At 41.7% G+C, this 16474-nt stretch overlaps 4 protein-coding genes across 5 annotated transcripts in view; 2 read left to right on the top strand and 2 right to left on the bottom strand.

Moving 5' to 3' along the window:
- Positions 1–1605: 1605 nt before the first annotated feature.
- etv7 (ETS variant transcription factor 7) lies at positions 1606–6494 on the bottom strand. Its single transcript, XM_068598120.1, has 8 exons — positions 6304–6494; positions 5926–6073; positions 5640–5804; positions 5376–5552; positions 3557–3700; positions 2967–3109; positions 2734–2834; positions 1606–2637 (listed from the first exon to the last, which is right to left on the bottom strand). The coding sequence occupies exons 1-8, from the start codon at positions 6334–6336 to the stop codon at positions 2475–2477; spliced, it is 1074 nt and encodes a 357-aa protein (XP_068454221.1). The 5' UTR covers positions 6337–6494; the 3' UTR covers positions 1606–2474.
- A 376-nt stretch (positions 6495–6870) lies between these two features.
- On the top strand, positions 6871–8923 carry zgc:194242 (uncharacterized protein LOC100005854 homolog). Of its 2 annotated transcripts, XM_068598237.1 has the most exons (4): positions 6871–6922; positions 7732–8002; positions 8298–8478; positions 8570–8923. In XM_068598237.1, the coding sequence occupies exons 2-4, from the start codon at positions 7748–7750 to the stop codon at positions 8764–8766; spliced, it is 633 nt and encodes a 210-aa protein (XP_068454338.1). In that variant the 5' UTR covers positions 6871–6922; positions 7732–7747; the 3' UTR covers positions 8767–8923. The 2 variants fall into 2 exon arrangements, with proteins under 2 accessions (XP_068454338.1, XP_068454339.1); XM_068598238.1 differs by lacking the exon at positions 6871–6922 and having other exon boundaries at positions 7358–8002.
- A 474-nt stretch (positions 8924–9397) lies between these two features.
- ube2t (ubiquitin-conjugating enzyme E2T (putative)) lies at positions 9398–12512 on the top strand. The gene is made up of 7 exons (XM_068597737.1): positions 9398–9535; positions 9755–9865; positions 10800–10869; positions 10970–11075; positions 11189–11287; positions 11732–11815; positions 12205–12512. Exons 2-7 carry the CDS (start codon positions 9757–9759, stop codon positions 12319–12321), a joined length of 585 nt encoding a protein of 194 aa, XP_068453838.1. The 5' UTR covers positions 9398–9535; positions 9755–9756; the 3' UTR covers positions 12322–12512.
- LOC137800507 (leucine-rich repeat-containing G-protein coupled receptor 6) overlaps positions 12487–16474 on the bottom strand; it is a 35720-nt gene continuing 31732 nt past the window's right edge. Inside the window, exons 16-18 of the mRNA XM_068597736.1 lie at positions 15705–15859; positions 15010–15090; positions 12487–14876 (exon numbers count right to left, since the gene is read on the bottom strand). Coding sequence (XP_068453837.1) covers positions 13630–14876; positions 15010–15090; positions 15705–15859 — 1483 coding nt within the window. The 3' untranslated portion in view covers positions 12487–13629. The remainder of the gene's footprint in view (positions 14877–15009; positions 15091–15704; positions 15860–16474) is intronic.

Below are 16474 nucleotides of genomic sequence, written 5' to 3'. Positions count from 1 at the left end.
ATTTCCTGAATAGTGTTTAACTAAGTGAAAATTGTTAAAAACACAAACTCTTACATTTTGCGTGTGAAGTTTATTTCATTTGGTGTCTGTAAAGTGTGTGGCGCTGCTACTTTGACAACTAATTTTCCCTTGGGGATTAATAAAGCATCCGTCCATCCATCCATCCATCCATCCATCCATCCATCCATCTAAACTCTGTCCTCATTTTGAAACATGTTGAGGAGTGTTCTTACCTCTAAGGCCATGGGGTAGAGAGCATTAACGATCCTGGCGCCGTTCGCCATGTTGCCCTTCAGGCTGCTGCCGCTCACCACCATGTCCCACATGCATGGCGTGTCGGAAGGACATATGTCTATCTCTCCAGAGAATGGACACACCGTCAACGTTTGACTGTGGGGTACAGCCGCCACTGGCTGCATGCTGCTGAAACCCCCGTCCACGTAATACTGTGAGAGAAGATCACACGTGTTATTGTACAGATCAGACCATGGGTTCAAAGCGAGTTCGCAAAAAGGCTCTCAAACACTCACTTCTCCTTTGAAGGTTGGAGGCAGCATACCACAGTACCCAGGCACAAAGCAGCTGCATAGTAAAGCCTGAGGAAAACATGGTAATATGAATGGAAAGTGTTGTTTTTTCTACTCTTTTTCTTCTTCTCGGATGCCAAGGTGTGGGTGTGAATCTGCAGTGTGGAACTTGCCTGCAATACATCCTCTTTAGAATGAAACTCAGATGTCACAATATGCTTGCAATCATGCAGGCGTGTCATGGACACAGCAAGACGCCCGTTGGCCAGTTTGTGTGCATCAGAAGGAAGATATTTGTTCAAGATACGCTCTAACCAGTGGAAAACATTGATTGAGGGGTTAAACGGTCCAAGTGTAAAAGCCTTCATCTGTTTGGCAAAAAACAGCATCTCGTCTCGAATGCTAACTGTAAAAAAAGAAGACGTTGAGTCAGAAACTGTGATTGCATGTGGCGGAAGTAGACACAGGAGAAAGGTAGAGTCACTTACTCAAGCTCATTTCACAGACGACGGCCGCTGCTACCAGGGACCCTGCAGACGCACCGAGGACGCAAGGCGCTGAGCGCAGTAACTCCGGTGTGTAAGTTAACAAGCACTGGGCGACCCCTAACTGGTAGGTGGCCATGAATCCAGATCCAGAAAAGGAGATGGAAGGAGGAATGTCACGGTAAGGACAACTGGAAATTCCCGGCGCCATTTTCGAAAAGATTTTAATGATCAATTTGAAAGTTTTTAAGTCGTAGCTTGTAAAATACAATAAGTCTGTGGGGAAAAAAAAATCCTTTACTTCTTGAAAGTTGACAGAGTTGAAACCGGCTGGGACGAGTGAGCCAGCGGGAAGTGGGTGACAGGCTCATATTCAGGGGTTTTAAACCAATATCAATTAGACATACCACATTGGTTCTGCCCATGTGATACATACAACAAATGTAAGCTCTTATTACTTTTTTTCCCAAAAAAAAGCTAATCTGGTTTCTAAGGATACCAATTAATACACATATTAGACAAGGCTCCCTCTTTTATTACTTCCGCACAGACAGAAAGGAAAACAGGATTTTACATAATTGTGTTTTCAAAAGGACATCTGAAGGAGAACTCACTTAAATGTCCAAAACACTTCATTAAAGTTTAAAAATAAGTTTGATGACAACACTGGCAACACATTCACTGAGAAAGGATGTTTAGAACACACTGACTTAAAAAACAAAACAAAACACGAACAACAAGGAGCATCACGAGTTGTTTTTACAAAGATTTCTATATTTTATAGAAAGGGAATAACACCATTATACTTTATTGACTGTACTAAATATTTGCAAAACAATATTCACATCATGTAATTATAGACAGATATATCATCCTCTAGATGTCGAGATATTATAAATCATGCCGTTAATTCATACGTTCACACAATCGACTATTTATTGCCAGCAGTGTCTGTTTAAACTGGGCTGCTTTTAGTCTGGATTATTTACATTCATACTCGTATTTTCTAACAATTTCAGAGCTTGAGCTTCGATCGGTCATTAAGCAGTGCTTTTATACGTTTTGATCTTTAATCTCAAACCAGCTCCAGAGCAGGATCTCTCATTCAACACAATAAAATTTGAATCAAAACAATCACTCCACCCTGTCTCATCCTATTTACTGTAACAACAAACTGCAGGACGTATATATTATATGAAAACAAGTACATTTTTGTACCTATGTTGAGCAAGCATGGGAGATCAAAGTTATGAAGTTAATTTGGCTCTTTGAATATTGAATATTTTTCAGAATTTCCCGTGTCCCCTAGTGTTATTTCTGATAACAGTAATAGCAAAAGCAAGATTGAAAACATGTACATGAATGGGTCATTTTCTGAACACATCTCTCCATTCTATTCCCTGATCATTTGTGGTGTTGTTGTGTTCATGTGTTCAGGACATTCAAAAGATCATTTTGTTCGCTATGGTGGCTGCTGTGGCGAAGCATGATCAGGAGAAATCTCAAAATGGTCCTCATAGAAATCATGTGGACTGCTGTCTGAAAAGCTCTTGTCTTGAGGTGGAGTGTGTTCCTGGTACTCTGCAGGCTGTGACTTCTTGGTCTCCTGTGGGATTTTCAAAAACCTGAGGACAGGCAAAGAAGAGGCAACACAAAAAATGAATGTGCTGTTTAGAGGAAAAGCCAGCGGGAAAGTGACACAAGGACAAAAGGGCAGAGACCTGAAGAGGAGTTTTTGTCCTCGCTCCTTTTTTATGATGTTGAGTTTGTAGTAGTGTCGCAAAGCCCGAGACATTTTCTCATAGGTCATATTATCCCGGTTCTGTGAAAAAAGATCACATGCCATCAGAGGCCTGGGTTACACAGTTCACTCTGCTACCTTGTCCTGTAGCTGCTGCTTTGCCTCTGCGTTCATGTTCCCTGTGAGATGTACCACACACGCCATGGCGCTCACCTTGTGGTTTCCCCAGAGACGTGCCAGTCCGTTGGGGTCGACTACCCTGAACACCAGGTTGTCCCGGTCTTCCCATCGGATGTATTCTTGGTAACGATCATCACACAGAAGCTGATACACATAGTCCCACAGCAGTCTACACTCTGACCACGATTACAACAAAAATAAGACACATGTTGCAAAAACGAGTATTAGGATCAGCAGTTATTGGTATTTAAAGTTCTATTAAGTAGTCATGACATAAAGGATTCACTTAAAATAAAACAATTTGTTTATGTGATAGCATGCATGTATCCATAAGCGTGTCATTTTTAAAGCACTTAAGATATATGTTACAATACACATTACTCAGGTGTGTGTGCCTCACAGACAAAACCAGATTGATGTAGCAATATATTGGACTTAATCCGTTTAGTTTGCCAGGAAGAGCATCTCATTTGCTCTGAAAACAGAGTTTCAGACTTGTGTCTAAGAGTGTGTCTGCCACCTAGTGGTCAAACTTGCTTTTTGAGTTGCAACATTTAACATAGCTGTGCACCTCCTCTATTTCCCGGTGAATACTACAGTACAACTGTAAAAAAAAAAGTTACCTGGGATGCGGCCATTGGCTTTGTACATTGAGCTCCTTGGCTTCTCTCGACTGGACAGGTTGAGCGGCTCCTGGATTACACTTTCTGTTAGTGGAAGACACTCAACTTGGTTGTGGGGCAATGGAGAGACAGCTGCTGATCCATCTAATAGAGAGAGAAGGAAAGATACGGAGAAACAAAGAGAGGGGGACACAGAGTCAGTCATTACAGCAAATAATTACAACTGCAGGACACTGTGTTTCTGACATTGTGTTGTGTGATACCCACTAGAATGTGTGAGTGCAGCAGGTTAAGAGCAGAAGCCCAAGGGTCGATCTCTGAGAGGTGACATGAGCTAATGACTCACAGCGGTTACAACAGATGCAATTGTCAAAGTAACTGTGAAATAGGAACATGAGGAACTGTGACAAAGAGCAAAACTGAAAGCAAAAGTGGGTTTATTAAACATTTTATATTGATGTGTTGACCAAAGGCAATCCACACATTTCACTCAAAGCAGTACGGAGCACAAAGTCATTGTTTAGTTTGGACTCTGGAGTTGTACATTCATTGGATTCCAAGTAACCACAGCAAACTCACTGCCACACAAAAAACATATATATATATATATATATATATATATATATATATATATATATATATATATATATATATATATATATATATATATATTTTTATTTTTTTTTTTTAATGCAGGGCTGTTACATATCTTTTAGCATAATGGTTAGGTCTTTAGCCCCACCAATACATGAACCATCCCCCTCTATTCTGGTCAAATGGGTTGAGGGTGAGCATGCATTGGTCAAGGTTTCTAGTTTTGGAATAAGAAGCTGACCAGTATCCCGACAAGTACAGGGACATATTAAGAGAGCATGATTTCCTGCAAGATGTGTTTGCACTTGCTGTTGAGGAAGTAGAGCAATCACACACAATCTAACCAGGATAAACAAGTTATATTTGGGACACACCATTAACTCAAATCAGCTTGGCGAGGAATATGAATCGCATCAGTGTGTTTTTTTGCTCTGCCATGCACACTGCATACAGTGTGCTACATAACAATCTGACCTCAATGTCAATACTTTGTTATACAGATCTTTTCTAATATATAATTGAAGGTGCAAATTGTGTAATCCCCAGCATTAATAACTATTTGCAATATAAAGATATGGTTTAGAGCCTGAATTTGCTCTGCTTCTGTAAGAAACTAGGTCAGGCCGGCCTCGTGTAAAAGTGTATGTATGTGACTCTTTCTCTCCTTGTCTAGCAGAAATCTAGATTTTTAAGTCAAGAAGTTATATTGGAAAAATATAGGCCTATTTTAAGATCAAGTGAAAGGAATTGATTGCTTGAAATCTTTTCTGGTGCTTTTGGGGGATTCTGAGACTGTTAACTTCAACTGTCTGGACACATGCACATTTTAGTGAATCAGAGTCCCAGTGTCCCACTGTCTTGCTAATAGACACCACTCTGTTCTGTGCTGTTACCGCTAATCCTGAGTCACTGAGGACGTGTACAACCCAGCCTCCAATATCCCCCCAGGTAAACACTGTTAGCTCTGTAGCACTGTTGCAGTTGTTTGCACTGTAAGTGCTGCTAGCTATGTTGTCGCTAATTGCCAGCTCAGATGTCACCATGTTAAGAGATGTGTGTAGTCAATAGATTGGCTATGACATTTGTATTATATTCATTTGGCTTGATATTTTTGTTTTGCTGTATGTCTGTATATGTATCCTCGAGCTAATTTCTTCCATGCAATGTGTTTGGAGTTATTGAGAACTGATCATGTCGGCCATATGTTTAAAAATGAAGTGCTGACCTTGGACATCATTGACTATGGGAGGCTGAGGCTCTTGGACACTCTGAGCGGGTGTTTGGCTGCTGTCTTGGTTGCGGATGGGTCCAGTTTCAAGGGAGGGAGATGAATTTGGAGGGTCATGGACAACACCCCTCCTTTGCTGTTTTACACATTGAAGGATCTCATACAGAACATCACCTGTAGTAAAGAAGGAAGTGCATTATGAAAACACAACCTTCAAACCATTCAGCACACTATGCAGAAGCATGCACACTAATTTCTCACCAGAGCTGGGGCTTCGGCGTCTGAAGTCTTCCTTGGTGAGCAGACAAAGAGCTCGGCCGTTCATCTCAAAGCGTCCCTTTTCAGGCCGGCGCAGTGAATACTCCTTCTGAGCCCAGTGGAGCCAGTGGCCAACATCCTCCTTGTTCCACAGAGATGGGTTTATTCCTTAAAAAAACAGATGCACCAAATGAAAAGTTACAGGAGGCACTTGTGCTTTAGTAATGGCGGCTGCATCCACTTTGCTGCATGGAGTGGTATATCTTCCAGAACAGAGAGGGTGACTCACGCAGTTGTCCTGGTAGATGCCACAGGTCTTCCTGTGTGGGAGGACTGATCGAGGTGAGCTGGTTAGGGGGGGAATGGTGCACACTGAGAGGAACGTTAACTTGCCTTCCATGCATTACGGATGGAGGACTGTTTTCTCTGTTTTCTTTCTGAAAAATATCCGCACGCATGCCAGTAAGTACACTTATACACTTAATTAGTGACAGAGAAACAACAATAAAAAGGGATTTCGAACTTGTTCAAAATGTTCAGTAGCAAAAGCAGCTGGCCATATAATACAATTATAAGCTATCAACACATCTCCCAAAGTTGTTTGAGTTAGGCTCCCTGTTTTCTTTGACAACACATTGTTAAACGGGTTGCTTAACTGTGACCTTACCTTGATTACACGTGACGGAAATATGTTCTCCATGGAAATGTGTTCGACTACGCTGTACGAAAGAAATTGGATGATTTCCTTAAACGCAGACCTATAACTTGTCCAACAAATGAAATACACTCCATATTAAACCTCCACAAACTGCATATTACATGAAGAAAGTAACTTCGCAATAATTAAAACTCCACTATTTTCACATTCGATCCTTCCGGGAAATGAAAACGAAAGAAACATAATCCTTGCAGGGGGTGTGTGCAAAATAGGCAGATTGAAGGAAGTATTGACGGAGGACATCTCCAACAACATACTGCACTTCATAAAAGTGGGATCCTGCAGCATATGTACAGGCGCGTTGCATACATTGCATCTTATACTTATGAAGTATGAGAAAAAAAATGCTTTCGGAATTTGAATCACTTGATAAAAAATAAATGTGTTGTGAGTGAATAAAAACAGCGTAAGTGTCAATCAGTAAATGGCAAACTACTGGACAGAGCAGCGCGTCCGCCGATAAAGCCGAACTAGTCGTCGTAGCTCCGCCCCCTCTTATAGATACAGTAAGAAGACCACAACAAGTTTATTATGGACAGGAGAAGCGCACTGTTGAGCGACTAACTAGGTAAGCGCTAGAAGAAGTATTCAAAACCACCATTTAATTTAGTACCATGCATGCATAACATGGTCTTACCATTATAAATATGACGGCACAGTGGGACCAACATGTGTACGAGGAAGCCTGTCAGAGTAAATGGACAGTTTTCAAGGGAATCGTAAATACCACACAATGGAAGTTCCTCGAAATAATTTAAGTATTATGTGTAGTAATGCGTTTTTGTTATTGTTATTTTATTCATTATCTTTGCGAAGCATAAGCCTGGGGAGAGGTAATGTGTGCAGTCATGTGTGGGACTGATCAAAGTCCACCTCTGTGTCTGTCCACAGTTAATTTTCTATTACGCTGCCCCAAACCGCATAATAATTTAGGTGCCCTGTTGTGGCTGCATGCTCAAGGACCTCTCCTGGTTGCTGTGACTCACACTTCCTCAAAACATCTTTACTGCCTGTTCTATAGTCTCATTGATCCCGGCTTACTCTATTCACACTGTTGCTAAGCCGACAAACATCTTGACCTTTTTAAATTTGGCAGGATTGTATGAAGTGAATTACAAGACAACTTCCAGCACATGCCTCGCATAAGGTGCTAACAGCACAAACAGTGCAAGCAACTGCAGCAGTGATGCTAATATTTGAATGCATTTAACCCTTATCATCCCTTGTCTAAAAGAAACCCTGAGCTTAATAGACACATTGACCTCATGCTGTAAAACATGAGGTCACTGGCTTTGCAAGTTACAATTATATGCATTGTATTTTGTGGTTGTTAATCTCTGAAATAGTTTTCTAACCACCTGTATACAACTTCTTTAGTAATATTTCTCCAGTGATGTGGGCTGAACAAATTGGGAAACAGTTGGGCCACCCGACACGTACAGTAGCAGGGTGGCTGGTCAGTAGGTATCTCCAAGTGTTCAACCACATTCTTGAAGAGAGTGCTGTGCAGCTGTCTGGGATCCAACCTGGGGACACAGTGCTGGAGCTGGGTCATGGCCCGGGTCTAGGTCTACAGTCAGCAGCCAAACTGCTCACAGAGCCCACAGGCCGGCTTATAGGGGTGGATTACTCAGCATACATGCATCAGGTAAAGTATAAATATTGACAAGAGTGGAATAAAGTATTTACATTACAGTTTCTTTATCACATGCATGTCTTGAAGATTATTACAAACGTAATGTATTCTATCATGCCTAGCCACACACACTGTAAGCCTCTCTGTAAGGAACACAACAGACACAAGTTGGTAGAACTTCAGCTGGGCCGCTAGTCTGGTACTGTATAGCCTCTTTTTAGGGGGCAGACATTACTCACATTTAGAGTAGTAGAATATCTCTCTGTTTCTGTTCTTACAGAATATCTCTCTGTTTCTGTTCTTACAGATGGCAAGTGAGCGATTGAAGGGACTTGTGGCCGATGGGAAAGTTATTCTACACCACTGTGATGTAGCAGCAATGCCTCTGGAAGACAACCTTGTGGATAGAGTGTTTCATTGTAACTGCTATTACTTCTGGCCTGATCTCAGGAAGGGAACCACAGAGATACACCGTGTAATGAAACCAGGTCGGACATGATGTTGGCAGTAAGTCCAACAAATGGTGCAAGTTTAAACCACATGTATGCTTCTCTTTTTTTCTCTCCTGAACCCACCTAGGTGGAGTGATGGTGGCTGTGCTGAGGTTGTCAAAAGTTGCTGCTATCGCAACAAAGCAAGTGTTTCCAGGGGAGAACTGGCGCCCAGAGGCATACATGACGGCTCTGAGAGACACTGGCTTCACTGACGTCAGAATGGAAGACAGACGGCAAAAACACATTACTGTTCAGGCTATCTATGCTACTGCCTCAAAGTGAGATTGAAACCAAACTGCAAGTGGGAGATTGTGCGCAGTCTTTCCACTCATGTGATCAGTAGGTTTAGTATGGATACATTTACAAGTCAAGTTATACGTTTTTGAAGATGGAAATGTTATAACGTTTTGTAATAAACAAATACATGATTGGATGTGTATTTCCTCTGACAAATGCTTGAGTCAAGCCAAACAAACAGTCCGAATCAAGAATGTAGACCTACGAGTTTCATATGCAAAGCTGAAGACACTATATTCATAAGGGCATGTGCACAATCAATAACACTGGTTTTAGGATTGGAATGAAACTGGACAACATCCACATACAAAGGGAAGGAAACATCATCAACCGTCTGAGAATAGGCTTAAGGTCTGAACCATACATTATATTAAAAATAGGCAAGCACTCAAGTGGAAAATGTACAAACTGTAGCCAGTCAGAAACATTAAAATGTGAATAGCTGTAGAAAAAATAAAACCAATATCAACATATATTACTTTATTCAAGCAATAAGGAGGGGAAACACCATGACGTTTAATGTTCATGTCTCTTTTGGAAAAAAAAAGCAGGCAAGATTGTGATATCAAGTCTTTATTTATTTCCACCTGCATGGTCCCGATTCACCTCCAGTCCTGCAGGTGGCGCTAATACAGTAAATAACAATAAACAAGACGAAGAAGAAGCAAAGGAGGGAAATCCAAAACAAACTGGACTCTGGAGCGATAATAACAGCGCTTGTTCAGTGGACGAACGTTGCTGAAACCGGATATAAGTGAGTTAATGATTTAATGTCGAGTACATAACATCTTACGGTGTCACATTGATTGAATGCCAGCAGTCTAAAACCGTCAGATGTTGTGTTTTGTGCAACAAGCTGCTCTGTCTGGTCAAAAAACGAATCGGTTACATGAACGCGGGCGGGTCCAGACTCACTACTGTGTTTGTGTAGCATTGAGACTCATTCACGTTCACTCTTTCCCCAACGGAGCAGAAATGCAGAAGGCTTCCCGTTTGAAGCGGGAGCTTCAGATGCTGAGCACCGAGCCGCCTCCGGGGATCACGTGCTGGCAGACCGAGGAGCGGATAGACGACCTCCGGGCACGTACGTGTTCTCGCGATGTGTTGTCAACAACTCTCCACGTATATACACTGCCTGCCAAAAAAAAAAAGTCCCCACCAAAAAAAAGGTCACACACACTAATATTTCGTTGGACCGCCTTCAGCAGCACAGAGAAGCAAGAGAAGCCGAGCTCAAAAGCTCACATGAAATTATTCATATTCACACGACATGTCCTGAAACTTGTAAATTAATATTTAACTATACAGTTTTGGAGAAAATTGAATTCAAATTCAGCCCCAATAACAGTATGATATTCATAATGTGGCACTTTCTGCCATGCACACGTGCAAGGCCATGAGATTTTACTGTACAGTTTTGGAGAAAAGTGACTTCAAAGTCAGCTTCAATGACATAATGATATTCATAATGTCACAATTTCCAATATTCAAACGGCTATAAAAACAGATCCTTACAGTTGTAAAGTAAAATTACAACGCAGTCTTTTTCAGGGCGATCTCTGCTTTGAACATGTACATGGATCGATGCAATTTTACTGTACAGTTTTTGAGAAAAGTGACTTCAAAATCAGCTACAATGTAATAATGATATTCATAATTTCACAATATTCAAACAGCTATAAAAGCAGATCCTTAAACTTGTAGTAAAGCCTTGTAGTAAAGCAAGTAAAGCCTGAACAAGACTGCCTTGTAATTTTACTTTACAAATTTAAGGATCTGTTTTTATAGCCGTTTGAATATTGGAAATTATGAATATCATTATTACATGTAAGCTGACTTTGAAGTCACTTTTCTCCAAAACTGTACAATAAAATATCAAGGCTATACACATGTGGATGGCAGAGGTCAGCTTGAACAAGACTGCGTTGTAATCTCACTTTACAAGTTTAAGGATCTCCGACTAGCTCAATACGTCTTCTGGATACCTGATCATGTCTTATTTATTGTGTTACGTACAGAGATAGTGGGTGGAACCGGAACTCCATATGAAGGCGGACTCTTCTGCTTGGAGATCAACGTCCCAGATAGGTAAGTTTTATTAAGCCTTTTGTGTTCCCTCTCCCCATGTTCACGTTATACACACCATTGCTGCAATCTAGTGGGACTGACCTGTTTTTTCCTCTCGCAGGTACCCGTTTGAACCACCCAAAATGCGATTCTTGACCCCCATCTACCACCCAAACATCGACAATTCAGGACGTATCTGCCATGATGCCCTCAAACTTCCACCGAAGGTTTGATTTACCAACGAGAAACGCCATAAAGCTGTTTCGAGTTCTCGTCTGTCATCTGGTTTTGTTTTTCTGCGAACTGATTTTTATTATTGTTTTTTTATTACATTATTAAGGGTGCCTGGAAGCCATCCCTAAACATCTCCACAGTCCTCACCTCCATTCAGCTCCTCATGACGGAGCCCAATCCAGATGACCCACTCATGGCTGATATAGTGAGTCACACATAATCTTCCACACACAGCTGTCGTACGTCTGCTGGAGTAACATCATTTTTAATTTTTAAATCCAATCCCAACCACACTGTAGTGGTTTTATTTGATTTTGTGAATATTTTAATATGTGACAGTTGCACTTTGGCAAAGTATTTTTTGTTTTTGTACATTAGAATGACCGAGCACTAAATACCATGATGCTTTAAATCTGCACATAAAAAGTAGTTATTTTTTGCAGCATGCATTTTTATTATAAGCCAGAGTTTTTGTTAAATGCCAGAATAACTTGTTTAGGTATCAGTCTGAAACACCTCTACTTCTTATCACAAAAATACAGCCTCTCGCAGGTTTTAAATTGAGGAGAGCATTTAAATTGTGATACTGTGATCTATTGCGTATCTCCGCTGTATACACATTAAAAAGACGCTCACATTTTTGTTGCAGTCATCAGAGTTCAAATACAACAAACAGCTGTTTACGGAGAAAGCCAGGAAGTGGACACAAGAACATGCTATTCAGAAGAACACAGTACGTCTTTCTGATTCATGAGTGAAGCAGGTGTTGTTGTTTACTGTTTAATTTACATGTACTTTAATGTTTTTAATTACATTATGTACTGACCTTGGGTAGGTTCTATTATTCTTAGTCAGTGTCATGTTTATTGTCACTCCACAGCACTGCAGTACTGTCCGTGATGGTATTGGTTCTATGTTGTGTTATGTGTTGCCCACAAGGTAGTGCTGTTGTCCCTCAATAGAATGCTGTCTACTAACTCAATATTGACTACCAACATATTGATGCAGACTGTTTTAATTTATATTCAAATGTGACCTCCACATTTTCCAGTCTTCAGTTTTGGGATGTGTGGGATATGATGAATGTAATGTCTAAAATAGTGTGTCATTGTCTTTGTTCAGGGAGTCGTGGAGGACAACAAAGAGAATAATCCAGATCCGAGAGCTTCATCCCGCAAAAGACAAGCTTTCGAGGCGAACCAGGTGACAGTGGAGCCACCAAAGAAATCTTGTGTGTAGTTTTTATCTCACTTGTCAGAGCCACATGTCTCTTTTCCAGAGTAAACATTCCTTATACACCTGCTTGAAAATGTTTGACTTTAAATGTAGTGCCAATATCTATTCATTGTCACTATGTATGTATTGCTACTTAATCCAGAAATAGTCACATATGTTTGTCTCGTGATGATTAAAGTTTATTTAAACACTAATTGATAGAACCAATTGACTGTTTTTCATACATGTTGTGACCGGGTGTGTTTCACAGTAATGGCATAAGCGGAGTGGTTGATGGTATATACAGTATGAAGATAATAATTTTATTCAAACATATGCATACCAGTTGTATGTACATCCTAAATAGCAAGTTTTTTTTTTTTTTTTTTTTACAAACTAAGGATTTATTTCTTAATATATAAAATTATATATATTTGCTGTTTGTCATATAAAACGGAGACAAACATAAGTCTGTAGTGAGTCAATACCATGCTAGTTCAGAGGTAGTTACTTTGTATGTACATATTGCTAGCCTACTCTAATGTCTGTAGAAAGATAGCGACGTCCCATTCAGTCTGTATAACCGCTTGCCTCATATTGGGCAGATTTGCATATTTGAGACAGAATCATGGAAACCGTATGAATCTTTTGCATTTTGCTGGCACAAAAAAAAAATTACATTTTCATAACGACTATTACACAGTTACAAAGAAATATCTGACTAACATTTCTGTGAATGAAAAATGGTAGCTTACTCTGGTAAAAACAAAAGTCCTGGTGTGTCTGATAATGACTCCCTTTCTTTGAAACAGACCTTAGCAATAGCATAGAACTTATATTTAAAAAAATAATAAGATAACTCCACTTAATATATAACCAAACAATCTGTAACCTCTAAGCTGCATGTCTCATGATCACATTTCAGAAAACAACATTTACACTTATAATTCTACTGGTTCTACCTTAATTCCCCCTGGCTTAACCATTGATTTGTCTCATGCGTAGATTTTCCATGTAGGTAACAGCTTTTGTTAGAGCTTTCTTTTTGCCATGCAAGTCCATAACTCAAGCAGTCCACTGGGTAGTGTCTGAAATTGTCCTTTTATTTTAACAGACATGTTGTGGGAGTTTCCTTTTAATAGTCCTTACTTTGAAGGGAACTTTTAGTTGCACTCTCCATTTTCAGAGGCACTTTGTTGTGTTCTCATAGACGTCTCTAGAGTCCCATACAGTCTCTGTGTGGACACATTCTGAGGTTCTTGAGGATTGATAACCCAGACGAGGGGCTTGCTGTTCAATGGTGGTCCTTTAGTGTCCAGCTAGCTCGGGGGCTCATGGATGAGAGGTGAGAGAGGGACTCATGGATGAGTGATACAGGGGACAAGTGTTATGAATCACATCTTGATCTAAACTCTTGAGGCATTCCTCGTCATTTAGGCTACCGCCTGCCACTCTGTCTCTATCTCTAGCTGTGGGAATCTGGCAAGGGATGAGAGGAACAGAGGAAGTAGAGGAGCAGTGGGAAAACCTGATTAAATCCAGTTGGGGCTGGAGAGAGGACCCCCCACTGTAAAGGGCGTCGGCATCAGCGAGTGACACCTGTGTCGATGAATCGGAGCAGGAGCTTTTCTCTGTCGCCACAGAAACCAGCGAGTCCAGTGTGCGGTCCCGGCGCAGCTGTGGACGCGCTTTTGGGTGAGGCCAGAAGAAGAACTGCGTGTGGTCTCGTGTGAAAAGTAGGAAGAGGAGGGGGTTGAGGCAGGCAGGTAGTGGCTGGAGAAGCAGGAGAACCGATTTTAGCACTTCTTCGCCCAGAGATAGGAGACCCAGCAGGGAGCAGAGGGAGAGAAAAGCTACTGGTACATATAGGAGGCCATTGGTAAATATTAGCCAGGCAACATGTTTAATCATAGCACAGTCCCACAAGCCCTCACACTCTCCCCTAAGTAACTCCCAGTACAGGCGAATGTATGAGCCTGTGACTATAAGCAAGCACAGGGTGTTCATCATAATAAGCGCTAAGGGAAAGCCAAGGGAGGATGGTAGTCGAGAGGATGGGGGTGGCAGCGGGGAGGGAAGGCAGAAAGGGGAGGACCCGTACTCCCCAACGCCTACCAGTGGGAGAGAAGCAAGAGTGAGGGAGAGAGTCAGGCAGAAAAGTGCACATGTGCGCACACTCCCAAGGGATGGGGACTTCCCATAGGCACGGGCACATGTCACGCTCACTCCACACTGCACAGCTGCCAGAGTCAGCAGCAGCACGCTCGCTTGAGACGCAAACACCCAGACCCATCCCGTCGCTTGGCAGCCAGGACCCCCCTCCCAGCGGGCACCGTGGTGACCAAACTCTCCCAAGGTTAGAGCATCCACGAGAGCCAGGGTGCATGTGCACACACCCGTCAGCAGGTTGGAAGCACCCATGCAGGCCACAGTGAAGCGGAGCGGCGAGAGGTAGCCGGGTGAGCCGAACAGGGAGAGCAGCAGGAGGGAGTTCCCCAGAAGAGACACCAAGGAGATGGACCACAAGCCCACGCGAACCAGCCAGCTGCCCAACAGGGAGTCGCAGGGGCGGAACGGGCCTGCAACACACAAATCAACAACTGTAGATGAACAAACTGTAAATGTGGAATTCCTCCATCAATTTCATTACACTGTTGTGACAAAGCTATCTGATACCAGCCTGACCATCACTGAAGGCGTCATTTCAGTTACCTGGAGTGGGTGTGCACTGGACACTGGTTTGTAGTTTGGATTCCTCTATTTCTAGTTGGAACTCCTCCAGGTCAGGGTCGTCTGAAATAAAGCATAGTCTGGGTTAGTTTATGTCAGGTTTTATGACTATTTATGACGTATTCTGCATATGGACATAGTTAGTACACAGTTAGTGTGTGGCAAGGGCTTCACAGGGTTGGTGCACGAAAGGAGGTGATTAAACATTCTTTTGCAATGAAATACACAAGAATACTGTAGTTATCGAAGATAATGGGCACTTTCATGATATTTGATCATCATGACTGTTTTTCTAACAATTTAGGCGAATACATTTTAATCGGTGATACGTCATTGTTTAATCATCTTTGTTATTGTATCTTTTGATACACAGCGCACTTGTTTATTTGTGGTCTTAATGGTGTACGTATAATGGTTGTGATTTCAGCTTAATTTCTGTTTATTGGTGTATATACCCCTCAAGTGTAAGTGTGTGTCAGCTGCCATTTAGCTGTGGTTTTCAGCGAGGCACCGACATGTTTCAAGTGGGCTTGTGTCAATAGTTTGGCAATAAGCGCACACATATGGGCTCAGATTCCTCTCTATAACTTTACCCCATCTGTCCCGGGTGTGTGCCATGTGTGGGATACGGCATATGTGCTCCCACAGACATTGTAAGGAAGGGAGTGCTTTCTCACAGTGCGTGTCAGCGTGGATAGGGTACATAGCCACGGTCCTCCTGTGGATGTCCTCGTCGGGGTTGCTCTGCTCTGTGTCCCATTGACCTGCCGGCTTGTAGCTATCACAGGAACCATACACACAGCACTGGTAGGCATAAGGCATCTCTATTACCCTGCAACCAACAGATGTAACAGTATTAACAGTCGACCAAGAGAAACAATGTCACACCAGATGGGTTAAAAATTGCATAAAGAAAGATGCACATATTCATTTCAACGTGAGCGTTAGCATTACTAGCTTAACCTTTACATACAATCTTGGATATCCACTTCAACAAAGTATCCTCGAGGGATTATGATTCTTCTATTGAGTATATAGGAAAAATACAGCAAAATTAAACATAATCTATAGGGAAAGGTTTCTGAGGTCTGGATCAGCAGACTGTGTTATAGATGGTTGCACGCAAATATCTTTTGTTCATATACAATGTGTTTGAAATGGCTCTTTCTTCCAGGAGTTCTGTTTTGGATGATGATTGACAGTAATGACATTACCACACTTGATCACCTGCCATCTCCTTTATCTGTTAGACTCGCTTTATATTTTTACTGCACCTTTCCAGGCCTTCAGGGATCTTAGTAACAAGAATTAACTTGCTGCTTCCTCATTGTGGAACTTTAATTCAGGAATGGCTTGCAGGGATCCAGTGTAATTAGGGCATTGTCAACCATGGCCGCTTTTGTATAAGAAAATTATGAGAGGAAGGATAATTGAAGGTATGGGAAGT

The sequence above is a fragment of the Clinocottus analis genome, unplaced genomic scaffold (genome assembly GCF_023055335.1).
Source record: "Clinocottus analis isolate CAN_PGR_092001 unplaced genomic scaffold, fCliAna1.0.p SCAF_4, whole genome shotgun sequence".
NCBI lineage: Eukaryota > Metazoa > Chordata > Actinopteri > Perciformes > Cottidae > Clinocottus > Clinocottus analis.
Note: the sequence above shows the minus strand (reverse complement) of the source record. Positions and strands in the feature narration are given on the sequence as shown.